This window comes from Phalacrocorax carbo, chromosome 7, assembly GCF_963921805.1.
Source record: "Phalacrocorax carbo chromosome 7, bPhaCar2.1, whole genome shotgun sequence".
Lineage (NCBI taxonomy): Eukaryota > Metazoa > Chordata > Aves > Suliformes > Phalacrocoracidae > Phalacrocorax > Phalacrocorax carbo.
This window is the reverse complement of record NC_087519.1, coordinates 20,555,262-20,582,259: the sequence shown is the minus strand read 5'-3', so window position 1 is coordinate 20,582,259 and position 26,998 is coordinate 20,555,262. Positions and strand designations below refer to the sequence as shown.

General features: G+C 39.5%; 3 protein-coding genes across 6 annotated transcripts in view; 2 read left to right on the top strand and 1 right to left on the bottom strand.

Moving 5' to 3' along the window:
- ACSBG1 (acyl-CoA synthetase bubblegum family member 1) overlaps positions 1 to 2,596 on the top strand; it is a 44,567-nt gene extending 41,971 nt beyond the window's left edge. For both annotated transcript variants that reach the window (XM_064456720.1, XM_064456719.1), the window contains exon 14: positions 1,054 to 2,596. In XM_064456720.1, the coding sequence (XP_064312790.1) occupies positions 1,054 to 1,130 (77 nt within the window). In that variant the 3' untranslated portion in view covers positions 1,131 to 2,596. The remainder of the gene's footprint in view (positions 1 to 1,053) is intronic.
- Positions 2,300 to 18,384, bottom strand: IDH3A (isocitrate dehydrogenase (NAD(+)) 3 catalytic subunit alpha). 2 transcript variants are annotated; one of them, XM_064456727.1, is made up of 11 exons: positions 18,277 to 18,384; positions 14,834 to 14,896; positions 12,912 to 12,995; positions 11,446 to 11,560; positions 10,674 to 10,861; positions 10,277 to 10,410; positions 9,509 to 9,611; positions 9,369 to 9,433; positions 6,530 to 6,614; positions 5,876 to 6,028; positions 2,300 to 3,923 (listed from the first exon to the last, which is right to left on the bottom strand). In XM_064456727.1, the coding sequence occupies exons 1-11, from the start codon at positions 18,301 to 18,303 to the stop codon at positions 3,840 to 3,842; spliced, it is 1,101 nt and encodes a 366-aa protein (XP_064312797.1). In that variant the 5' UTR covers positions 18,304 to 18,384; the 3' UTR covers positions 2,300 to 3,839. The 2 variants fall into 2 exon arrangements, with proteins under 2 accessions (XP_064312797.1, XP_064312798.1); XM_064456728.1 differs by having other exon boundaries at positions 14,858 to 14,896; positions 18,277 to 18,382.
- A 4,509-nt stretch (positions 18,385 to 22,893) lies between these two features.
- The window catches only part of CIB2 (calcium and integrin binding family member 2), a 57,822-nt gene continuing 53,717 nt past the window's right edge, over positions 22,894 to 26,998 (top strand). The window contains exon 1 of one of the 2 annotated variants that reach the window (XM_064456716.1): positions 22,894 to 23,857. In XM_064456716.1, the coding sequence (XP_064312786.1) occupies positions 23,807 to 23,857 (51 nt within the window). In that variant the 5' untranslated portion in view covers positions 22,894 to 23,806. The remainder of the gene's footprint in view (positions 23,858 to 26,998) is intronic. The other variant, XM_064456717.1, reaches the window with a different exon arrangement.

Genomic DNA, 26,998 nt, shown 5'->3' with positions numbered 1-26,998 from the left:
TCCTCCAGGCAGCTCTCCAGCCACTCTTCCCCAAGCCTGCAGTGCTGCATGGGGCTGTTGTGACCCAGGTGCAGGACCCGGCACTCAGCCTTGTTGAACCCCATACAGCTGGCTTCAGCCCATTGATCCAGCCTGTCCAGGTCCCTCTGTAGGGCCTTCCTGCCCTCCAGTAGATTGACACTTCCACCCAGCTTGGTGTCATCTGCAAACTTACTGAGGGTGCACTCAATCCCCTCATCCAGATCATCAATGAAGATATTGAACAGGACCGGCCCCAACACTGAGCCCTGGAGAACACCACTTGTGACCGGCCGCCAACTGGATTTGACTCCATTCACACCACTCTCTGGGCTCAGCCGTCCAGCCAGTTTTTAACCCAGTGCAGAGTGCACTTGTCCAGGCCATAAGCAGCCAGCTTCTTCAGAAGAATGCTGTGGGAAACAGTGTCAAAGGCCTTACTGAAGTCCAAGTAGACAACATCCACAGCCCTCCCCTCATCCACTAAGCGGGTCACGTTATCATAGGAGGCAAGGTTAGTGAGGCAGGACCTCCCTTTCATAAACCCATTCTGGCTGAGCCCGATCCCCTGGTTGTCCTGCACGTGCTATGTAATTGCATTCAAGATGATATGCTCCATGACCTTTCCCAGCACTGAGATCAGGCTGACAGGCCTGTAGTTCCCCAGATAAAGAGAAGCAAGACAGTGAAAGCCTGAAAACAGAGCTCCAAGTACTTTACTAGGCTCTCTGAATAAACTGGGAATTGTTTAAAAGCTTGCAAAAACATCATCCTTTTAATGATTTTTAATGAAAAAAGTAGTAGTAGTCAGTCATCACCCTCCTATCTGCAGCTCCCTTGGAAGTCCTCATGTTTATGTGGAGGCAACATTGCATACCATGCTTGCTTCTTGCTTTTAGCAGCTAACTACACTTACAGATTGGGGGATGTCCTTCCAAACAGGCCCTTCAATAGAAAATCTTAGGAACCAAAGCTCAAACTGAGTAGGAATTTTTGTTCATATTTCTGCAATTGTGACTAACTCCCTCTTTTAAGGTCCGACAATGAAGTTAAAAAGGCTCACCGTGCTTGAGAAATACAGAAATGAAGTAGACTCCTTCTACGAAGAATAAGAAGTCTTTCATCCAAGCATTAAGAAAGATCTGTGAGCTAAAGAAAGTATTTCCTAATCAAAAGCATTCACAAAGATGATGCTTGTTTTGGTTTTGTAGTCTATTGCACTGAACCAGTAGAAAACTAGTGTCAATGTAGTTGTTCCTGATAGATTGTCCATTTTTTACAGAAGCATCTACACAGCATCTGTTTTCTAATAATATTGTTCTTGCTTTATGTCCTAAATGACTAAGATTAAAAACATCCTCTTGTGTTGTATAAAGTGGGTATAACTAATTAATTCCACTAAATATTGAAACAGAAGGAAAATTTTTTATACATTGATCTTCCCTTGTAATTTTTTTTCTCTATAGGTTGTCTGTAGCTCTTGGTACATTTTGGTAGATCAGTAATTAGCAGTGCTGCTTAGTGAAACTTAGACCACTCCGATAATGAAGGTAGTTATTAAAAAACAAAAAAGGGGGGGGGGGGGGGGAACAAAACAAAGGGGCTGGTTTTTTCCCTCCCAAGGACAAGTTTATTTTTGTTCACTAACACATTTCTAAACCTAAAGACACTCCTCTTCCATTTTTAGTGGCTAGAATTCAGACTTTGAGAAAGCAGCAGCTCATAATTTCTTAAATTCATGTTAAAATAAGCATTACTATTTCTCCTAGAAACAAATAATCAAAAAGTTGGAGGAATAGCTCCCTAAGGTTGAAAGACACAAAGTGGCAAATACAGGCGTTCTCACATTAAAGTGCTATTTAGAACAGAAAATTGTTTACAGCACATTTTTAAGTGAAAGTTTTAGAAGCAATGTTTGTCAGTTTGTTGCAACACTACCTGCATGTTTCAATATTCACATTGTACTAATTCTGAAAAATGAGAGCTGCATTTCTTCTTCCCTTTATATAAAAATTGTACTAGGTGAAGGACATACTTGAAAAAAAAGTTGTCTAAAGGTTTGCCATTAGTAAGTGATCTTTGGCAGAGAGTTATAATAGCTAACACAAGCAGGCAGGCTACAGCTACTGTTGATCAAAAAAATCATGCAGTATAGGGTGTTGTTTGTTTCCATGAAAGCTCCATTACCAGTCTTACACATAAGATTTCTTGCAAGTACCAACAATCAGCTCAACACACAAGACAAGATAGCAGCTTAGGATTATACAAGCCAAACAAGTAATAGGGCTTTGAAAAGTTTATTTTTCCTCATTTTGTGCGTAATGGTAGTTCAGAAGTTTAACAGTATTAATCTAAAGGAAGCAAGGAAGTAGCAGCTTGTAAAACACAAAGAAATTTTGTCCATTTCACCAAAAGCAGAGTGCACAAGGAATAATAAAGCTCATTGTTCCTCCTCCAATCTGTTGTTAGACTGTACAAGAAAAGCTGGGATGGTTACTTTATAAAGTGACACTAGCAGTTACTCAAAATTGATTTTACCTGTGAAACAACCAGCCTAAATAGTCTTAATAGAAAGTAACTAAGTGAAGTAACATCTATTAATAGAATTAAGCTTTAAGCACCCTGGTTCTGGCAGTAGGGACAATCCTGTGCTGTAGTCATGAGTTTTAAAATGCACATTTTCTTGTAGGGTGTACTAATGGAAGCATACCTGAAGACACACAGATCAGAAGGACTCGTTTGACAACCTGTATATGATGAAGGAGGGAGGGGAAAGAGTTGCTTTTGTGCCCATTAAGCTTAGTAAGCAGGCAAAAAATAGTCTCAGATCCTCTTGACTAGGGATGAAATGTATTTCAGGAACATAGGCACCAGAGCCAAATCTTCAATCGCTCTTAATCCCTTACATTCAGAGTTTCTAGAATAAAATTACCAGTCAATAGCGTAAGACATACTGAACTATGCATAAAAGTACAACACACAAAGCATTCTAGCAGAAGTCATGAAATATTTAGTATAAATTTGCAAAGTTAATACTTTCCCCTCACAATATGTGGCAGAAGTAATTTTGTATAATTTAATCTCATTAGAACTCTGTTGTAAAGTGTGTTTCAGAGAAGAAAATTTCTAAGAATTATTTTGGTGTATAGATTTGAAAAATAATTTTACTTCATTCTCACCCCTTGCTGGTTAATGGTTGTGGGTATTTTAAAATACACAAATAGAATAAATCTCTAGAATTTTGTATTTCTTTATTCTTGTCCTCCAAGGGTAAGGCCATCTTTCATGAATCACCAGAGTATCTAAAGTGGGTTTTTTCATTGCTTTTAGCATGAAATTGCTATTTTAAGTTATTTTACACCCGTTTCTGTTTATGAAGGTCATCTTGTGCTATTGTTAGGCTGAAAACCTATCTTTTAAACGTCAGTAAGATCAATAAAGTAGGTTTTAACCATTAAGGTGCTTTTACATTTCACTAGTTCTGTTACTGGTTTATTTGCATAATTTTTCTTTGTGGAAAGTAAAAACCTCAAGTGGACACGGAAAATTGTAGACGGTTACATGGCAGTAAATGAATTCACTTATATAAAAATTTTCACGAGATAGAAAAAAATAAATAAGACAAAGCACTTGGAAAAGTCCACTGGAAGCAGGCACAAGCATAATTTGTAGCCATTTGGACTAAATTTATTAATGGAGAGGCCCTAAATAAAAAGTTTGCTCTCTTAAGAGACAAGCAAACTATATGGTTATCAGGTTACATATAATGTACGTTGGGCAATGTGTCCTTTCAGAGTTATTACAATTCATATGAGAAGAGTTTAGTCTGTGTCTTGTACTCTGCGGCAGATCTCCTCCGTGAATTCCGAACACTTGGCGCTACCTCCCAAGTCTTTTGTCAAGACCTGAAAGAGAAAATAATATTAATAAAATGTTTTATGCATCTAGTCTTGTCTCTGAACAATTCTATATGCTCTTTTTAAAAGTTGTGTATGGATGCTAAATCGGTGTGAGAAGGAATACATCAAGTTTGAGTTCTTCTGCATCCCATATAGCCTCCATCAATAAGGACTAGGCAGACGGAACAGGTAGAGAAAACTTGAGTATGAACATAAAGCATTCCGTTACCAGATTTCAACGTGATTTTATCTTAACTACAGGAGGAAAGTGTGTTTGGCCAAAGCTCTCCCTTGGCCGCCTAATAGTGTAATTAATTGTTAAGTATTTACGTTTTCAGTAAGATGTTTGCCCTTTGGAAGTAAAATTCATATATGAAGGCTCAGTGCAAAGGCAGCTAATTGAGAGTCATTCAGTAAGGTTTTGGGATTTGGGTTTGGTGTTTTTTTTTTTTAAAGGAAACCCACACAGAAAGAAAAAGCACACATAGCTCTTAATGCTGCATGTTAACAGTTCTTTAAGTTTGCTTAGTTTAGTTAAGAGATGGAAAATGCAGAGTTAAAAGAAACTTTTTCATCAAGTACAACTTCTGTCTAGTAGCATGGAGACAGTAAAATCAAATAAAAGTTGGACAACATTGCTTGTCCAACCTAGCTAGATTAAAGCAGTCTAGGAGATAATTTAAAATCATTAGTTTTCCCCTCACAGGACATGCACAGAGATCTTAATTAAATGGCTAGGGAGGAAGGGAAGAAAGGGAGAAATAGCAAGCATGAGAGGCAATAAAGGTTACTATTTTAGGATCTTGTTGTTTTACCTGCATTATGCTTTTTTCAATTTAAAAATACTCTGTCCATTGCGAGCATGTAATCATAACATTGTAAGTAACTAGTAAACCAGTAGCCATGTCACAAAACTTGTGCTATGTTATCTTCCATAGCATTACTGACCTGCAGATGGAGGATTTCATTTCCAGAGCAGTAAATGGGAACTTTACAGGAGCACCTCTTTATTCACTTGTAAGTTTAGATTTATTTTTTTTAACTGGCTCCTATGCACAGTAAGGTAGCTGCAAACAGACCACTTATGAAATGATGACAGCTTTTTGTTTAAGCATGCTTGTTACTTTTACTTACAAAGCAGCTGCTTATGCTCCTGCCCAAAATAACTGAACCAGCATAGCTAACTGCTAATCCTGTTTAACTGCAATCTTCAGGATCTTTCCAGCTATGTTTTGAAAAGCTGGATGTCAAAGTAGTGATGAGTGAACCAATAACTTCAAGAGCACAAATTCAGGTCAGGTTTCAGGGCATAAGCCCCCCTAGAATATTCCATTTCAGTCTTGAATCTGGAGACGCTTACTGCCAAAGGGAAATCACATAGAATCTTAAGGGATAATGTAAATACTGGATAAAAACTTGGTTTTTGGTAGTCCAAAAAGGAGCGAAAGCAGTTAGGAGGAAAGAAGAAAACAATTGACCTGAAAAAATAGGAGCAGAAGTATTACAGTCAGGACTGAAATGGTATAAACAAAGTAGATGATTAAGCCTGTGAAAAGCAAATGAGTGTCCTTCAGTTCAGGATCCAGATTTAAATATATATGCTTTGTACGCATTATAAACTTCACAAGTGAAATACCACTAGTTACTTAAACCTCTAATCCCCTTCATGAAAAACAGATATCCAGTTCTAGCTTTTAGAGTTAACAAAGTTGTAGAAATATAGAATGGGCATTACTGAGACACAAGGAATGCTACAGCCTGTCCTTATTACTGAGCTAGGCAGCTTTAATACCACCAAAGATAATATACTTACTATCAGAGAAGGATAGAGGCACTGCTCATGTGTCATGCCAGCAGAGCAAGTGATCCACTGTTCTGGTGTTAATGTTCTAAGTTATCTTTGCTGTGACAGAATATGATTTTAATTCACTGCATTTATTTGCACACCCTCATATTACCTTTCCATCTTTAATGGTATCAAAGCAAGCCATCTCAATTTTTGTGGCATGTTTGTGTAGTCCCATGTGACGCAACATCATTACAGCACTCAGAAGAAGGGCAGTTGGATTTGCCAAGTCTTTTCCTGCAATGTCTGGTGCTGTTCCATGAACCTAGAAATAAAAGTGAACCTATCTGTTAATTATGTTAATATGCTGATTAAAATGTCCTAGGCAATTTAACTGTATGCACACAACCTGAAACACAGTCCTCATGCACAAGGATGTTAAAATAGGATGTACTTCACTGTGATACAGTTAGTGGAAAAGAGATAGAAAAGGCAAGAACAATTCAGTTCAAAGACGTAAGAAAAGGGGAGCTAAATCACCTAATATCTCCCAATTGTGTCACTCCACTTCTGTTTCACAGAGGGTATTTATCTTATGAAAAAGGGGGAAAACAAAGCGTCAGTAAAAGGACATGCAAAAAACCTGTGTGTAACACATACTTAAACTACTCCCTCTGGGTAAAGTTTCAGCATCTTCACAGTAAAAAGTAATTTTACAGAGAACTTAGTTAAATGACAGCCACATTGTATGTCATGGAAGAGTTTCAGGTTCTCAAGTTGAGACAAAGTAGTTAATTACTACTATACCTTGCATAAGAAGACTTACCGATTCAAAAATCGCAACCCCATTAGCACCAATATTTCCACTTGGTGTTACTCCAAGACCCCCAATCAGTCCAGCACACAGGTCACTGAAAAAAAAAACAAACAACCAAATCCCAGAGAAACACACAAGTTTTTCCATATACAGCTGCCTCTCTCCAAGGTATAAAAATCTTTTTGTTTTTCATTTTATTGCTACAATAACCTATTTCATATACCCACACTGCCTAGAAATAATATTGGGAAAGAATAGATGCTGTTTGCCACTAGTGCTCCATTGGAACATTTGAGAATTAGTAGAACTACTAGCAGGAGACAATTTAATAAAGGAAAATTAAAAGGAAATTTCAAATACCAGAATAAAGCTGATTAAGATGTAGGCACAAAAGAAGTTATTCAAACCACAGAACACCTGTTGAAGACTCAAAAACTAGCAAAAATTGTAATGTACAGTTCCTGATATCTAGCCAGAAGTTTTATTTCCTCTGAAGAGGCCACAGAACTACTTTTCTTATGTGAAGTCCTTCTGAAAAATGTGGAATAATTTTGCTCAGGTAGATGAATTGCTAGTAATTTTAAAGGTTATTGCATGTAGCCTAAGGAACATGTTCCAGGTGACACCAGACTAGCTTCCCCCCCTCTCTCTACTGAACAGCTCTTAAGTCACAAGTCTGATATTAGCAGGTCATCAGACATAAGCAATTTGCATTTGGTTTCCTCCAAAATTAACATGGAGAAGCACAAACCAACTGTGCTTATAGTCATCATACCATACTCTCAAAGCTGAGCATACTGATAGAGAAGCTGATATTTTAGTGTCCTGTTTATTGCCTACAACTTAGCTAATCAAGGACTAACAAGCAGAAAGGTTTGGCTGACCTTGCAGAACAATATTTTAAGTTTAAGCTAAAATAAACCAATTAGCTTTAGTTGTATAGTATGGGGAAAAAATGGATACAGTCTACATTTGTCACTTTAAGTTTGTCATGCTTCAAGGTAAGAGATTTCTTTCTATACCTATTCAGGCTAAGAAGCTTGTTTGGCATTATGTTCATGCTTTAAAAAAAAGCACTAAAAAAAGACCCTCCTCAGTGTCAAAAGTGCCCTTCTTCAAGAACAGAATCAAATTTACTGAAAGTTTTCAGAACTGTGGAATTCTTTACAGAATTTGTATGAGAACTTTAAAATCAGTGATACTGAACTAGGTAAAGTGAGTCTAAATAGTACTGATAATGGGACTCATCTGATTTGATCTCTTTTAGTTAACAGCCTAACAGCTGCTGTGAGGGCCCTATGGATTCCTCTATCAATTCTTAAAGCAAGAAGCTTTAAGTTGGAGTCTGACTGTTCTTAGAGGTGACAGCCTTATCAGAGAGAGTGCAATTTTAAGAGAAGCTCAACAAGCATTTATTTTACATATGTTATATTTACATTTGTAATCTGTACAAAAACAGGAGATGGATTCTAAGATGTAAATCATCGTTGAACTTTTAAACAAATTCTGATTCGGGCTATTTTCTCAATCTCTCCTTAGAGATGCAAGGAGAAGCAATGTTATGTCGTACACTTCAAAGTTCAGATTAAGATACTTAATTTTACACACAGTATTTAATTGGATTTACATTCTACCTAAACATTTTACAGAATGAAAAATGTGTGCTGATGGATTTTGCCTTTAAGACATCGAGTACCTCTAGTATTAATGTTATTCAAATATGAAATGTAATTTGAAGATAAGGAAAAACTACAATACATCAATGAAGAGCTGGTAGGATAGCAAGAGGCCACACATGTCATGCTTCAGTGACTACACAGAATCATTTAACTGTATGGCTAGCTTGCTGTAAACATTGTGGCCCCACAGTCGTCTTACACAATCTATTTTAGTGCTTAAGATGAGAAAGTTTTTCCCCAATACCTAACTAAGCGTTCTTTCTTACAATTTAAGCCATTAAATTCTTCACACATTGGGGGAAATTTCTCTTCTGCCCCGTATGAACAATATTCATTGCCTCTATAAGCAGAAACTTATTTTTTTTAAATAAGAAGCACATTCTCAACATACAACTGAAGGGGGGAAGGGGCTTTTAGGATGCAAAACCAGAAGTCAACTGTTCTGTTGTTGAATGCTTATCCAGCTGAAAGTTAATTGTTGCAGAACGCTTATCTGGCCGCTATGTAAAATGATTAGTAAGGAGGACCGGAATCTACCAGTGAAGGACAAGTTCTTGATAAGGATAGAAACTTGTCTCAAGAACCAGCTAAAACCAACTTTGCAGTTGGGACAAGTGTCAAGGGATAACTGAGTCTGCGCAAAAACAAAAGGTTACTAGCGGTGACGAAGAGGAGCCAGCAGCCTTCATCTTTACGACCTCCGACGACCACCACGAGGAGGCACTGCGCAAGCTCAGTTGGGAAAGATTTATGGAAATAATTCTTTTAGGCTAATTTTAATACGAAGCGGGGAAAGGTCATGCATGTGTATAGGTGTGTTGGGAAGTATATGTATATGTAATGCTTTACTGTATAAATCCAAGACAAACTATCACGCAGGTGCGCACAGCTTTGGTGAGACTACTCTCCGTGCTGCCCAGCGCTGAATAAACATACCTACTTTACAATCTTACAGATTGTGGAGTCCGCTCTCCACACATCACAACCCCTCCTGATAGTATATTAATAATTGAAGTGTAATAATACTGGCCTTTCTTCCCATTTGGAGTCTGATTTATAAACTCTGGATGCATAAAATCATCACCTATCTGGCTAGCATATAACCTGAATAACTGTCTGGAAGGTAACTATTTTACACATTCGGTTAGTTTAAATTAAAATCTTCATACCTGAGGATGTCACCATACAAGTTTGGCATAACAAGCACATCAAATTGTGATGGATCCTGTACCATCTAGAAAGAAGTATATTTTCATTAAAGTTAAGAATTTAACATAAAAAATAACAATTAAAAAACATAAATACTCACATTCAGACACACAGTATCCAGATACATTTCATTAAATTTAATATCTTTACAGTTTTCTGCTGCCTCCCTGCATTTTCTCAAGAAAAGCCCATCAGACATTCTCCTGCAATTAAATAAGGAAGAGAATATTGCAGTATTGTAAGTAAGCAATACTGAAGATAAAGAAAACTGCATGCAACAGAGGATTAAATAAAAATATTAGAGTGCAGAAACTTAATTTCTAATTATCCCTTACGTTAAATATAAATAACATCTTCAATATATTAGTCAGAGAAGTTATGCCTTTTAAATTTCCTCCTAAAATATTTTTGTGTCAGTAGTTTAACAGGCATACATTAATGCTCAGAACTACTCTGATTCATTTACTAAAGGCATTTGTAAAGGTGGCATCGCATAATATCACACGTGTTCTGACTCAGTTCAGTACAAAGTGGCTTGGAAACTGTAAAAGACACCATTTTCATCCTCAGTTTTTAAGTTAATTTTCCTAGTTTAAGACTACTTTTAAAATAAGAGCATTGCAACAGAAGTCACAGGATTACTACAAACTTACTAATAAAAACATTACTACATAATTATTACAGTCCTATGAATACTGGATCAGTATTGCCCATTTTACTTAGGAGGCATTTACTTTACTTACTGCACATTTTAGTTACTCCCACTAGCATCAACAGACGTTATATATTTGAGGAAGGTATACAAAGTTCTTTATAATTAGATGCATATTATATTTGTTGTTGTTCTCAAAAAGAAGTGTCAACATACATAATATTTGCCTTATGCACAGCAGTAACATGGCTTCTCTGATTATTTCTGGCATACTCAAAAGCAAATTCTGCAATACGCTTGCTAGCTCCTTCTGTGATGAGCTTGATACTCTGCACAACACCTTCGACAATCTGAAAGACAGTAGTTGCATTGACAGTAAAAGCGTAAGCTCATTTTTCAAGTCACTAGAACGAATGCTTGGAACAAAGTAGTAGAATTCTGAGTGAGGCAGTCTCGACAATACATTTCACAATAAAATAACATTTTTTATGGGTAGCAAACTTGAAAAACACCACCCAACCTCTTAGTACTACTTAGGCCACTGAGATGGGCAAAGTTATTGTTCATGAAGCACAGGAAACCTGCCAGAAACACAACACTTCCAGCAACGTACCACATGCTCAATTCCACTGTATTCGCCTTCTGTGTTCTCTCGAATTGTGACAATGTTCACATCTGTATATGGGGTTTTGTACCCTTCAATTGAGATACAGGGACGTACGTTTGCATAAAGGTCAAAGGTTTTACGCAGAAGCAGATTCATTGATGGGTGCCCTGCAGCAATTGGGGTCTTTAAAGGCCCTGAAGAAAAACAAAGAAAACAAAAAAAGAAAAAAACAGAATCTGAAGAATGAATGAGAAGATAAACTCCTCCATGAATTTTAGAGGTGAAACCCTAGGTAAAGCGGTACTCTTACAGAGGATCTCCAAATTCCTATTTAACCCTTATACCAAAATGCCATGGGAATTCTCTGTGCTATCAAGAGTACTGCACAGTGATATTAATCAGCTGTTTAAAGGCCAAATTGTGACCCTTACATGGAATAGGACTTTTTACAAAAGGTTTTGATTGAAAACAACATAAAAAGGTACTATTCATTAGGAGTAGTTATCACACACATATTGTATATCAACTGCATTAGAAATGCATTCTGCATAGAGTCCAAAAGTTGGTGTTTAGTAATACTGGCCTTCAACATACTGGAAGTTCTGTGGAAGTTATGGCTTTGAAATGAAGGACTGTTTTAAGACTACAGAAGACTATCTGACAGGCTGTCCCTTATAATTAGCCATTTTATTGAGCTATAGATGAAGGGCTTTGGCTTTAAATCAGACTACGATAGAAAAAACAGTATTTCATATTGTTGTATTAACCCCTAAAATACCTTTTAATCCCATTTTGTTTTTATCCATGGATTCTTTGGCATCTGGAGGTATCATCCACTTCCCTCCTGGTCCTTGGATAGCTGTAACATTCCTCTCTTCCCACTGAATAGGAGCCTAAACACATTTACTCTACATTAACTTAAATATCATGATTTTTGCTTCAAGCTTTAACTTCCCTTTCACAAAAAGGTGCATAAGGAATTTGTCCAGACCTTCCTAAACAATTTTTCTCCCATAAGTGAGAGTAAGCATGAGATGTTTGAACACAAAAATAAACCATTTTAAAAAAATGTAATTAAGTGAAAATGAAACAGTATGAGCAACAACATATCATAAACTCCAATACCACAAGATGCCTCCCTAGGTGTCTCATACACAGAAATTTTTAGAATTGCAATATACACGCTACTACTTTCAAGCTCTTAGAGCTGTTGGGTTCCTTGTATTCATGAGACAAGACATTTGAAAACTGAATTAATTGAGAATTCATCATCCATACTGCCTGGAAGACAGTATACAACATAGTCATATATCTGTTATCTAACTGAAAATCTGCGAATGTTCCACAATGCTTGCTGAATTTGCATTCACCACGGGAATCCTCTAAGTGGAGACAGGCTGCCACCCATTCATTTTGTCAGGAAGGACCACAAAGGAAAGGATATGAGGGCCTTCGTAAGCAAACAGAATCAATCTTAAGCATAACAGTAACTAGAGAGTCCCCTTTAAAACAAACAAATCTGATTAAGTATTGCAAACATGCACTCACACACAAACTTAAGTTTTACTCCTCCACACCTCCTGCTTGACTCCCCAGAAACAACCAGAATATTATAAGGTTTTTATATATAATTAAAGAGAACTACTCTCTTCCAAATCAAAGGTGGATAGTTAGAATAGAAAGGGAATATGCCTTGGTGCTGTTACTATTGTGGAACAATTTAACAGGACCTTTCCTGAAGAGCCATATTTCCTTTCAAGGAAACCGGACACGTTCTGGTGAAGTTCCTCAGATAGGCAGTAAAACAGTTCTTGACTATACTTAGCTTTCACATCACTTAAGTGAGGGTGTTTGGTAGTGCAGCAGTTTGATTTCTAAGAATAAGCCAGTCCTTTCACACACACTTTCCTCTGCACTGGAAGTCACCATGAATGAAAGAATATCCTGCTACATCAACAAGATGATTTCACATGATACATTGAGTTCATATTTCCAAAAAGTAAACAAAACATTCGCTCTCAACTCTCTACTCCTCTGCCATCTAACAGTTTCAAACGCTGCCTTGATATTGCAATCCTATGTTTTATTAGCTGAAGCTTCAGACTCCTTCTATTGTCAGAAGTTTTAACACCCTAAATATGACTTGATCCTTTGGGAGTTAAAGAGAAAACATTTTTAATACACCTAGTTAATACTTGTTGTAGTTAAACTTACACCGCTTACAGCAAGACAAATATGACTTACTTTGGCAGCATCAAAGATCTTCATGACAGCAGCAGAAATCTCAGGTCCTATGCCATCTCCTGGGATTAAAGTTACTGTTTGTACCTAGGTAAAGAAATATCAGTAGTACAACAAATGAATGCCTGTTTTCTATGTTGAAAACATCTTAATGTATTGTAGGAACCAAGTAACTACTAGAAAAGAAAAGAAAGTTTCAGTTACCAAATACTCACTATGAATAACAGCGGTATTGGACAGAAGCAAGAATGACTAGCTTGCTTTCAAAGGGAGCGTGCACACGTTTTGAGAGAATTGTTTAAAAATCTGCCAACTATCCATTCCTATTTCGAAGCACAGAGGTTTAACCTGAAAGGCAGGTTCCTGCTCAGTACTCTTTGAAATAAACAATCTTAGCATGCTCTCTTCTTGGAATTTGGAGATGAGATAATACTACCTAGTTATGGCTCTGTTACCCATATCTCTCCAGTATTATCAACATGCTGCATAATACTGACACATGCTAGAAAAGATTAAGTTTATTAGAAAAGCAACATTCACCTTTAAAAAAAAAAAATCTAAGGCATATCTAAACTTCTCAAGTGACTTCCTAAAATTCTCAGACCTATTTTTAACAATACTGAGTTATTTTCGTCCCATAGTGTTCTCACTCTGGTTTCTTTTATCAGCATCAAAGAGATGAAATAAATTGCACAGCCCAGGATCACTGAATAACAGGGGAAGAAAGTATTCTACTTGGATACAAAAAAAAATAATTATGATCGCTATTCTAATTGTACGTGCCCCAGTTCCTTTTGTTTTATTTAAAAACTTCCAACAGTTTTGTTAAGGGCTCATTATTACCTACAAAAAAGGCTACTCAGATGCAGCATTATTTGCAAAACTCCAGTGAGAATCAACTCATGAGATATATTTCCATCTTTCCATCCTTTTCCACACAAAATATTCAAAATTTCAATATATATTGACTGATTTTTTAACTAATTTGAGTCAAATAAATTTCACTGTGCACAACAAAAGCAGCAGAGCTTCAGATAAATGAAGACTGCTGTTGAGCAAGCACATAACTGATGGGATGCCTCAAGATTAGTTTTGTGCTGCCTTATGTTGTTGCTTCACAGCACAGCAGGACTCCACCTGAGCCAGAGAACATTTCACCTGAAACGGTAATGTGGTATTAACAGAACTGGAGGTGCCTCACCTTCTAAATCCTTGTATACTGTGTAAGATAAGAGTGAACCTTCAGTTTCTTTTCTAGCTGTTCTACCTGCTGTTCTACAAAACTTATAATTAAAAGCCACAGTTCCTCTTTAAAATTAAGTCCTGCTTAAGAATGTATGCAGCAGTGCTAAGCCCTGCTTCTGCCTGAGGAGTTTTCAAGGCCGCTTTCACTGAAAAAAAAAATAGCCTGTGGGCACTTCAAACACATAGACATAAAGAAGGTAAAACATTTACATGGAAATATATAATCAGTGTCTAAAATACTTTAAAGAGGGCTTTGAAAAGGCAGAACTTTAGATGCAAGGTATTCTAAAAGCAGCAGTAAAGCTAGTGCTTAGATGAAGGTCTGAAAAATACAGAAAATGAGAAGCTTCTCAACAATCTTTCTACTTTGCCCAATGTTTGCCCATTTCCAGATGAATTTCAGAAGACTGGCTTATGTCTATATTTTGTGAAAAGTCTTCATGCAACTTCTATCTTTTGCTAGACCCTTTTGTATTATCACTTATGCTTTAATATGCAATTGCCAAAGACAGTAATTAACCAACATAAATTCAGCACGGCATTAAGAGCTTACATGTTCTCTTATTAGGTCTTACTTTTTGAGAACATAAAAATATAACCAGCAATCTTACAAAAGTAAATTTTTGAACCCCTTTCTTGAGAAACTTCTTAAAATTAAAAAATGGTACTATCATACTCACAGCACTACCAAAACTTCTTGTCACCTGTTTTTGGTTTTTGAAAGCCCCTAGCAATCGAGAAACCTGTAAGAATATAAAACAAAAAGATGCTATTTTACTACAGGAATGGAATTTTTAAATCTGCAAATCATTTTAAAATCATATTGCTTTAAGTTTCCTCTCTCAAACTGGATGAAACAAGAGCAACTAATGCTTTGCCAAGTTGCTCTCTAAAACTCAGTGCAGTAACACCTCACGTTGGTATTTTTAGCACAAGGTAAACCCAGGACAGCCGCACTTTGCAGTATGCCATACTCTCTGATCTTGCCTGGGGGTGAGGGGAAGTTACTGCACAATAACTGGAGGCCTTACATACTACACCTGTGAAATAAGGTTACAGTAACTCTAACTAAATAGATGATACGCTAAGGATTAAGATTTGTGGAATGCAAAGTGAAAAATCAAACACTTTCACTAACAGTTGGGTGGACAGTTCTTTACATATTTTAGGTAATGTTTCCAAAACTACTTTGCAATAGTGTCACTTCTTCCATTCAAACTATAGTGAATTTTGTTCTTCCACCTTTTATATCTGTAGGTTTTGTACTGTGGCCTGCGTGCCTGACGGTTCTTAAAAAGCATAATGGAAATGCACATTAAAGACAAAAATCACCATAGCAACAAGTCTACACAACATAGTCAAAGAATTATACTTTCTAACATCTGAAATATTCCAAACTGGCATTAAGCTTCAAAACTGGGGTGGTATCTCAGCTTAAGCCCTTGCCTAGCTGAGCACCGCAGACAAAATCCCCTATCGTATCAGTATCGATAACTCCACTGCAGAAAAATCACAGCCTCCCAATCTCACCCTCATCTCTTGGATCTTTCATGCCTCTGTGACTTAAGAGTCAGAACACTTCAAAATGTAAACAGACTTGTACTACTTCAGTTCTACCACGCTCACATATGCAGTCCATCCGCAGCTATCAGGCTAGATAGGAATGTATTTCACAATTTGTATTCCTCTCCTGTCCAATTTGTATTTGTCATCTCCTATCTTCACTGACATGTATGCTTAAACGTAGCTGTATGGCAAAAGGGACAGGCTATGTGGGCACTAACAGAAACAACTAGAAAGAATATAATTCTAGTATATGTTGTAATGAATGCTGCAGAAGTAATTTCAGCTAGAATTTATTTTTACTTGTAACTCAACATGAGATGTACAAGGTCATTATCACAGACAAGCAATGTTTACCACAGCAAGCCACATATTTGAGGCAACAGCTGGAGCAATAAATGAAAAGGTAATTTGACTACACAAGTGTAAGTAAGTGCCCTTGGGGTACAGTTCCTGCACATACAGTCAGGATTCACATTCCAGAGTAGACCTGGAAAGGGAACAGTCGTACCTTGCAAGAAATCACAGGCCTGGCATGTTATACTTAAGTTCACAGAATCGCAGAATGGTAGGGGTTGGAAGGGACCTCTAGAGATCATCTTGTCCAACCCCCCTGCCTGTGCAGGGACACCTAGAGCAGGGGGCACAGGACTGCATCCAGGCAGGTTTTGAATGTCTCCAGGGAAGGAGACCCCACAGCCTCTCTGGGCAGCCTGTTCCACTGCTCTGTCACCCTCACAGTAAAGAAGTTTCTGCTCATATTCAAGTGGAACTTCCTGTGTTCCAACTTGTGCCCATTGACCCTTGTCCTGTCATTGGGCTCCACTGAAAAGAGCCTAGTCCCAACATCCTGACACCCACCCTTTAGATATTTATAGGTAATGATGAGACCCCCCTCAGTCTTCTCTTCTCCAGGCTGAGCAAACTCAAGTCTCTCAGCCTTTCCTCATAAGGGAGATGGTCTCCAGTCCCCTGATCATCTTGGTAGCTCTCTGCTGGACTTGTTCAAGCAGTTCCACGTCCTTCTTAAACTGGGGGGCCCAAAACTGGACACATCACTCTAAATGTGGTCTCACTAGGGCAGAGTAGAGGGGGAGGATAACCTCCCTCGACATGCGGGCCACACTCCTTTTAATGCATCCCAGCATACCGTTGGCCTCCTTGGCCCCAAGGGCCCATTGGTGGCTCAGGGTCACCTTGCTGTCCACCAGCGCTCCCACGTCCTTCTCAACAGAGCTGCTTTCCAACAGGTCAAGCCCCAACCTGTACCAGTGCATGGGGTTGTTCCTCCCCAGGTGCAGGACCTTGCACTTGCTCTTGCTGAATTTCATCAGGTTCCCCTCGGCCCAGCTCTCCAGCCTGTCCAGGTCTCGCTGGGTGGCAGCACAGCCTTCTGGTGTATCAGCCACTCCTCCCAGCTTAGTATCACCAGCGAACTTGCTGAGGGTACACTCCATCCCATCATCCAGGTCACTGATGGATATGTTGTACAGGACTCAACCCAGCACAGATCCTTGGGGAACACCACTAGTTATGGACCTCCAACCAGACTCTGCCCCGTTGATCATGACCCTCTGAGTTCTGTTGTTGAGCCAGTTCTCAATCCATCTCACTGTCTGGTCATCCAACCCACACTTCCTTAGCTTGTCTGTGAGGATGTTATGGGAGACAGTGCTGAATGCCTTGCTGAAGCTGAGATAGACAGCATCCACCACTCTCCCTTCATCTACCCAGCCACTCACGCCATCGTAGAAGGCTATCAGGTTGGTCAAGCAAAAAAGTTCAATATCTGCAACACTAGCAAAGAATCAGGCTAAACAAAATGGATCCATCCTGACCTTGAAGTCATGTGTCGTGATTAACTCTTGACCATTCTCCTATATTTTAGCTGATCTGTCAAGTGGGGCTTCCGCAATGACTTAGCCTCCAACTTGCTAATACTAGAAGGAGTGAAAGAAATTCCATTTACTGAAGGCGAAAAGCAGCAGTGTCTCCATGGCAGCCCGGGAATAACAGCTGCGTTTCAGAACCGCTCAGAGCTGGTGAATCCCAGAGGACAGGCAGCGGGCCGGGAAGCCCTCTGACAAAACCCAAGATCTCGCAAGATGTGTACCTTTTCCCCGGGAATGCTCCGTAAGGACGGGTTTGACCCTCAAGGTGTGTGGGTGGCGGCGCCCCACACGGGAAACCCCGTCACGGGGGCTGATCCCGCCTCGGCCCCGCCGCAGCGAGCCGCCCTGCCGCCGCCGTGACCTCTACAAACCACCACCCCGCCAGCCCAACGCCGCCGCCGCCGCGTCGGGAGTCCGACCCTGGGAGGAGTAGGCGGAGAGTCCGTCGCCGCGCTACCGCCATTCGCCGGGAGCGCTGGCAGGGCCCAGGCGGCACGGCGACCTTGCGGGCGGCTCCCCACGGCCGCACCGCCTCAGGCGCCACCGAACCGCCGCCGCCGCCACGGCCATGGCCGCGGCCGCTGCCGCTGCCACGGTCACGGTCACGGTTACGGTCACACACCCGCCCCGGGGCGGCGCGGGGACGGGGCTTGTTACCTTTCGCTTACCGTAGGCATCCACGCGGCTGCAGCCATGATGCTCCCCGGCACCGCGGCGCGATGAGGCCAGACAACACCCGCCCCCGCCTCCAGACCGGAACCGGCGCCCGGAGCGGTACGCCCCGCCCCCGCGGCCCTGAGGCCCCGCCCCCGGGGAGGAGGAAGGAGCGGGAGCGGGAGAGGGGCCAAAACCCCCCCCCCCACTAAAGGACTCCATAAACGTTAAGTCGGTTATGTGCTAATCAGTATATTCATAGTTTTCTTGTGTTTTCTGACTGTAGCTGCATGTACTTTCTCCGTTTACATTGTGATTGTAAATTGAGTGGAGGGGAGAAATTATTTTTTTTTACATATACTTTCAACAGCTGTTACAACAGATTTCTGATCTGTGTCTCAGAGGTGCTACCATAATAGTACTACAACAATAAGCAATTAACAGTGGCTGGTTTGGATCTTTTCTGAGAAGCGCTAAACAACACAGTAATAAAACCATCAGTAGTTACTTTGCCTAAAAAAATATGATGTCTATATAGCAATAGCAGTACTTCCTTGCCCCGAGTGATCACTATATTGAGACTCCCTATGAGCAAATTAATAATATTCAATGTAGTCTGCTTTGGAAAAAATTATTTTTATTATTATTATCTTGTCCCTGAGGCAAACCATTGTCTTCTATGAAGCATCTTAAAAAAAAAAACAAAGGTCATTTTAACTTGATTTATTATGGATAAATTAGGCTTAATGAAATGCAGTCAGAAACCTCCATCTTTCAAGATAGCATATTTTATAGAGCTAGGTAGATAAGATCATAAACCGAACAAATTTGGCACCAGGTTTTCCTTTCTGTTTTCTTTAGTATTAAAGCCTCTCTGCAGAAAGCTTCTGCTTACCATAACAAGTGTATTTAGTCAGAGTGTCAGCATCTTTTATCGGCTTGAGGGCCGTGAGTTTTCTGTCTTTCTCAAGTTTGGTTCATTCATAAGACAGGGCTTGGTCCCAGGAAAGCATTCTCTTATAGCCTAGCACTTGCAGACAAATTTAATTGGGTCTAAGCAGCCTATCGGTCATGCGTTGGAAAATCAATCTACTGCAGTAGCATCAAACTGTTGTTTTCATTCATTTTTGGGTTTCTATTTTGTAACTGTGTATTTATAGCTCATTTTTAATTTATATTTTGCAATAACTATTAAATAAGAGGCAAGTTGTGACAGTTGGTGAAGTGTATTGCAATGGTAATGTTTTGTAGCTCTGTAGCATTTTTTCATTTAAGGGACTGACAAGCATTTTAATTATTTTATCTCCACAGCACCTATTGTAGGTGAATATTATTATTCCTCATTTACCTGTGAGCAAACAGAATTGTGAATAGGGTTCAAGTAAATAAAACAAGCCCCAATGACTCGGGTTGAATTTCCACAGCTTGGGTGGAGGATAGAACTTTGCCCATGTAGTCATTGCAAGTAGTGGTCATTGTTACACTTGCAGTGGAAGGGGGCCCTAACACAGAAATGAGCAACAGAGTAAAGTTACAGGCAGCCCTTCTGGATGAAAACTGGTCTTTTTGCTAACAGAGTGAATCTTTATTAAGAGCTAATGTGCAAGGAAACATCTGTGTGAGAGAGAAATTGTTTGAATATTTGGTGTAATGGGCATGCAATCTTGCAGGTTCCTTTTTTCCCCAATTAAAAGGATAATTTTGATTTTTGTCTATATATGAAAACTCAGAAAAGTTGTAGCAAACCAGCTTGAGCAGTGAAGGCCATTGATAAGCAACCTGATTGTTAAAACTCTGTGTGGATCTTCTCATTAACAGGTAAAGTGATCTCTGTTCGTAATATCTTGATCTTTCTTAGGTGAGGAATAAGAGCTTTCATACTTAAACTACAGTCAAATTCTCACTGCATAATTTACAGAGGTGATTTAAGGTAGTGTGACCTGTCTGGTGGAGGTTATTAAACTTACATCTCTACTAACCAGAGCAAAGCCACCTGGTGTAGTAGCCATGTCTAGTAACAGTTTGGAGCAGGAGACTTAGCACTGAAGGCAATCAGGAGTGCTAGCATGATTTGGCCCACTCCCTGAGCTCTGGCTGTGGGAGCATGTACCTGCAGCCGGGGTCAGATTGAAGCCTTAGGTGGGTGTTAAGCTACTGCAGCTGACAGCCATCTTGCCATAAAATACTAAATCTGATGTACATAGTTGATTTTCTGCTCCATGAATTAACCTTCTTAAGCAGATGAACAGTGGCTACTTAACCATGTTCTCTGGTATAATGGCCAGTGTAATGTCAAGACTATTGTGTATATAGTTATACTATGTAATAAACTTTGTTTGCAACTAATGGCAAGGTATATGCTATGTGTTGCTAAATAGCTTAAAATCACTTGCTTTGGCAAACAGTGAAGAGAAATTGAAATACAGTAAAGTGTGGTGAAAGGCTGGTACTGATAATGTTAAGGTCAGATCTTGCTGTGTAGATAGAAAAGTATTGATTTGTTGCAGTAACATGCTGGGAGTAAGTATTGCTTAACACCCAACTGGCTAATTAAACTAATCTTTGATAAATACAAACAGATAGAAGAGGTGAAAAAGAGCAAACTGGAAAACTCTTTGATCTTTGACACATATAAATAGATAGGAGTCAAAAAAAGTTGGTGCATTACATTTTACCCAGTTATTATAGCAAGGTAATTACACAGTGAAATATAGGTACCACTACAGCATACTTGAGAAGAACCAGCTAGTGTAGTGGAACCCTCAACAGTCAGTGTTTGAATCATCTTTTTAACAGTCTGTGCATTTTAATTTTATTTAATAATTGAAAAGAACTCTTCAGAGTGTGGAAAGAAGAATTAAAGAAACAGTTTATATTCTCTCCATACACCCAGTGGGTGCTGTTCTCTTGGTCTGTTGAGTCTTTCTTTTAAAGCAATACTTTCTAACTCTCCTAAAGCAATCAACTCTTTCGGCCATACCAGTTTCCCTACATAATTTGTCTACATTAGCATGAAACCAAAGCATTTCTGATATGTGAGAGAAAAGCTGAGGGGGCAGAGTGAAAAGCCAGGCCCAAAGGCATAAGTAGGAATATGTCTATGAACCTCAGGAATGCCACTTCTGGCCTACTTTGTAACAAGAAGTAAGTCTTACCTAGCTGGTGCTTTGCATTTAACCCTTATGCTTTTCGATGTTGTTATTTTGATTCTAAAGATAGAGACTAGCTGATATGTGTGTCATGTAGGATACAGTGGGACCAAACAGCCAGGAATATAAAAGCAGGTAAAAAAATGAAGATATAAGATATCAGTCTTTTCACTGTAGTAATACTGTTAAGTGTGCAGAATCACAAGATTAAAAGATAAGCAGGCCAATGCACCCCTTGTGTCAATTTGGTTCTGTATAATGACATTAAAGATAATTTGGCCATTTATATTTAATCTGATATGCAAAGACAGGCAGCTTGAATTGTGTGGCTGTGAAAGGAGTGCCATAGTCAAGTCACTTGACTATGTATTGGTCTGGTCTAAGTGAGAACAGCTGCAGAAATACTGTATTTTGCAGGTTTGGGGTTTTTTCTTATGTTCTGACTTGCTTGCCGAGAATCTTTTTGAACATAACAGGAATCCGATGCCACTGTACCTTGGGGAGAGTAAAAAACCCCCATAACACTATGGCTAGAAAAACAGGTCAGTTTAGCCATGTTACAGTCAGTCAGTTCAACTGTCTGATATTTGCTGCACTCTTGATCTCATGGTAGGTCATTCAGAGTTTGTATTTTCCTTAATATTATAGCTTCTTCCTTCTTATTCTGAAACTGTGCTGCAATATGTTCTGGTACAGAATATTGAGTCTAAGGTCAACATATCGGTAGAATCCATTTCTTTCACTGTTAAAATTCTGACAATTGCTTATCACTAGTAAGCCTTGTTGAATGCATTGTCATACCAAGCCATTTATTTTGTATATATAGTAATATCTTTTGGCTTCGTAGCTCAAGGCAGTGCTGGTTTGCAATTCAGCAGATCTGCATTTCTAAATGTTAGAATCTAAATAAGTAATCTCCTAGAGCAGTCTACAGTTCAGCACTTCATAAAATCTTTTTACTACATATCCAACACACTTCATTGGCTATTTTTACTATGTATACAATACATTTACTTTCAGTGTTATTAAATGTTTGTTCTTTGTTATATGCCAAGGTAAACTGAACTCCTATTACCCAACACTGTCATCAGGTCAGGATCATGAGAAGGTGTAGGAAAAAGCATAAGATAATTCTAATAAGAAAATGCTAATCTGCTGAGGAAATAATGACCACTGGCAGAGCTGTAGGTAAAGAAGGTAGGAATCTTATTAAATATTTATAAACCTCTCCGTTCCTGAGTGCACAAATGGGAAGTGAGCGGTCCAAAGAAACTTACTTGTAGCAGGTGTTTCCTCCCTGTTCCCATCCTTTCTCACTCAGCCTTCTCCTACTGTTGTTATAAGAGCTTATCCCTCTGCAGATGTTAGATAATACGATTTTGTCTGAGTATTCATTTTGTCCGTCTCCATCTCGTACACGCTCTTTTATTTTTTTATTTTCCCGCAAATACGGAAAGAAGATTGTATGACTTTAACACCCCCAGTGAGCCCTCTACTGGTACTTCGTACCTTTACGCTGTGGTAACTTTTCTCCCCAGCTGTGCTTGCTTGAGCCGAAGGAATCAGATTAACGTCTGTTTAAACTACTTCAATCCACCCGATTTGCGCGTAATGTGAGAAGGGATTACGCGCTCCCAGGTATGCCTGGGAGTTCGGCACCCCGGTAGCGAACTCGCACCCTTGGCAGCCAGGGCTGGTTCCAGCCACCGCGTACCCGTAAGCACGTGCTGCGGAGCCCCCGCCGCGCCCGGCCGTGATGTGGGACTCGCTGAGCCTCCCGACCGCCCGGCGGTATCTAACCTTGGCCGCATGGTACAGGTCAGATCCAGGCACCGCCTAGGACGCCCTTTTTCCTGTGGGGAGGCCGGCTGCAGAAACGCTTACTCTGCTAAGCCGGTTCCTGGGTGCGCTCGCGGGGCGTGGGTGCGGTACGGCTGCGCCGCCGAGCGCCGCCGGGTGACGCAAAGCTGCCCTGAAACGTGAGGGTGCCGAGCCGGGAGCGCCCTGAAGTCGCGAGTGAAGGAGGGAGGCACCGGGGCGGTAGAGAGCCGGTGGCTCCTGGGGCTGGCTGCTCGGGTTGTGCGCTGTCAAAGCTCTGTATGCCTCTTAGAAAAGCATCTGAAACGGGGAGAATGGCGTCGCTGTTTTGGGGCGACACCTGCCTGTGATTTTAACGCTTTCCTTCCCGGCACGCTCCAGCCAAGCCTTTGCAAAGATTTCCCGATACCGCGTCCTTCCTCATTGGGCAAGTTCAGTCAAAGCCAGTTCAATGCAGGCGTTGGGATTTTTTTCAGCACATACACGGAGTATACGTGCTCTAAATGCCTACAATACAGAGGAATCCAGCTACTTCTAATGGGATGCATTTGCGTAGAGGAAGAATTCCTCATTTAAGATGGGTAATAAGCAAACGATATTTACTGATGAACAGCTAGATGCCTACCAGGTAAGATATCTTAGTTTGCATTAGGGGAAAGAAAGGGATAATCTTAATATGTTTGTGGGTTTTGGTTGGGGTTTTTTGTTTGTTTGTTAGTTGTTTTTCCCAAATGTAACTGAATACTTTTATTTGTAGCCTGCATGCATATCTTCTGCTGGTCCTTCCCAGGAACTGGTGTAGTACTGAAAGGACGGGTTGTTGAATATATTCAGTTTAATTCCCATCTCTGTATATCAAGGAAAAGAGTCAAATTCTCAGTGGCTGGGCTAGGAAGCAGGGTGAAGATGGTGACTAGCTTGACAATGGGAGTTATTAGTAGAATCTTTCTACTGAGTGTCTTATAAAGAAGGAAGTGTAGCAATAACATCTTTTTCTTTCCCTGATACTTTTGCCTAATGGAGGGGAAAGGCAACAACAACAAAAATCCTTAGGAGAAGTGAAATTAGGTAAGGCCAAGTCAGAAATAGGCTTAGTGTAATTTCAGAATAAGTATTCTTATGCTTGCATCCACACCTTGCATTTGTTGTGCATATATTATGCATAATATACACATTGCACAAAATATGTATTTTATGTCCAGGGATAGCTTATTGGTGGTACTTTATTTACCTCACATTGCATCAACTGAATTTTCAATACGGTAAAAATTAATAATGCCTTGTTTTCAGTCATGTTTCAGCACACTGCAAATGTTGCTGAAATGGATTGTGAGAAGCTATCTGCACGGTGAGCATCTTGAAAGGCTCTGAAATAAAGTGAGGCAATATATGGAATAGAAGTGTGCTGAAGGAGGAGGCAGCTGACTATTATGAGATGCAGACAGGGCTGGCTGCATTGCTCTGTTCTTATGTGAAGTGATAAACATAGAATTAACAGTGCAGGAAATTAACATTTAGTTTATCCCCTGATAACCAAGGGACAGATCCAGCGCACACAGAAGTAAATAACTTTCTTTTTACCTTCAGGATCTTTGATCCAAGCACTTGAAGTAGAAACTATGATTTTAAATACTAATTTTCTTTGGAATTACTGCCGACATGGACTTTTCACAGGTGTAGATATTTAGCTCCAGTCAGGCTAGGAATATATACTTTAAAATGCTATCCCATGCTGAAAATAAGGCATAAACTAAATGTTATTAAATTCCTATATTTTCCTTGTCATTGTAGGAAATGTGAAAATGGAGCTTCTTTAATTTCCACTTTATCACACATCTCGCCCTCACCAGCAGTCTGTCACTGTAATATAGTAGTCTATGTTAGTGGTCTTAGACTTAGTAGTCTAAGATCCAAAAAGGCTTTTTTTACACCCCTGCTGAACAGGCAAGAGGGAAAGCAAGGATCTGTAAAGCACCAGCGCCTGTCTTCCTACTACCAATAAAAGTGAACACAGAACAGACACAACTGCAGTGAAACAAAACAAAATCCAAATGTAATTAACGTTATCTTATTGACATAAACTGGCAAATGCAAGAGCTGAAATGTCATCCCTAATTCACTACTCTTCATGTAGAAATCGCCTTTCTCTAATGGCTTTTGCAGCCCTTGCCTTGTATAATGCCGGGTACTTGATCTCAAAGCCTGGCAGTAGTTAGGCCTAGTGGATTGAGTCAGCCTATGGGATTTCTCTGTTACAGGCGGACTTGTAGTTCATTAGTATATGCTAGATAATTTTTAACTAGTAATAACACTTGTTGTATATGGTAAGTACGATAAAATAACAAGTTTCAGGACAATAACTAACCTCCAGAATTTGTCAGGAAGGAATATTAGCCTCATGCTGTGAACAATCAGATGAAGTTCTTATTTTGGTGGTCATTTGCCTCTGATCCATTAGTTATTGCATACATCTTGGATCTTTTAAACTTAGAAATCCTGGGGTTACTGCTGTAGCCATCCACACAGAGAGCTCTTGTTTCCCTACTGTGTTCTGGGAGAGTATGCAGTTGCTGTAATATGAACAGAGCTGTTTGACTTGGAGTTTGCTGTCTTATCTGCCTTTTTCTCATTTGTGGAATCCCTTCAGAACAGAAAAAGGGAGAATGGAGTCATGGTTCCATAACTTTTAAAATTTAGGTTTTTCATTTCTTGAAACAGCAGTTGGGTTGCCAGGTCCTCTGAATGCTGGACCAAAGTAAAACACTGTGTACCAGCGTCCACTACAACACTGTTGTGCACATCTATTTGTACCCCAATGTACAGCCGGTACATATAAATAGCTTTTAAAATGGGTCATTGATTAATCCTGTTTTAAACAAGAACTATGCAACTTCTTGTGAATTTGTATGTCTGAGTTGGTAGTGTACTCCTTAGAATAACACCCAGGGTTACAGAATCTGTAGTATCAGTATGGCAGAAGCAAAAGAGTCACCTTAATCCTTTTCGTAAAATAGATTATTTTTTTTAAATTCACCACCAATCGTATTGGAAGACTGTTCAAAACCTCACTCCCCTCATGGTTAGATTTATAATTTCTTTGTTTGAATATATTTCTGGCCATTGTATTATCTGGTTGTAGCTTTGACCATTTTTTGTCTTTGACACAAATTGCTCTGAGCTTATAGCACCTGAATGTTACCTTTGTAGTGAGTTTTTTTAATGCATTATATTTTAAATGCTTGTTCCATAGGAGGCACTATGAGGTGGGAAAGTTAATTAATGTGCTTGAAGTATGGTAAAACTATGTTAAGTGGCTTTAGTTTTCAGGAGTAAAAATTAAACTGCAGAAAAATCATGTGCTTGAAGACATAGCATACATAAATCTCAGACCATTAATACAGTATTTATGAGGTAGAGTAACCTTGTTTGATTTGTCAAAAACTTTCTGAAACGCCCTTTTTTGCATATAAACTATCATATTAAAGAGTCACTTTTTTGCAGCACCTTTACATTTACATGAAATAATTGTAAATCTTGTCACCCACAAGAGGACCCCAAGGTTTTTAATAGATGAGTGTTTTAAATACTCTTAAGACTGGTGGTGGGTAGCCAGTTGAAAATGTTAAAGACAGACGCATAATAAGCTTGATAGTATTAAACTCTTATAGTTTTGTGGGGGTTTTGTTGTTCTTTGGGGTTTTTTTTGGAACATGTAGAGGCAAATTATCTAAAGCAAGACTGGAAAGCTGCAAATCTCCTAATGCCTTGT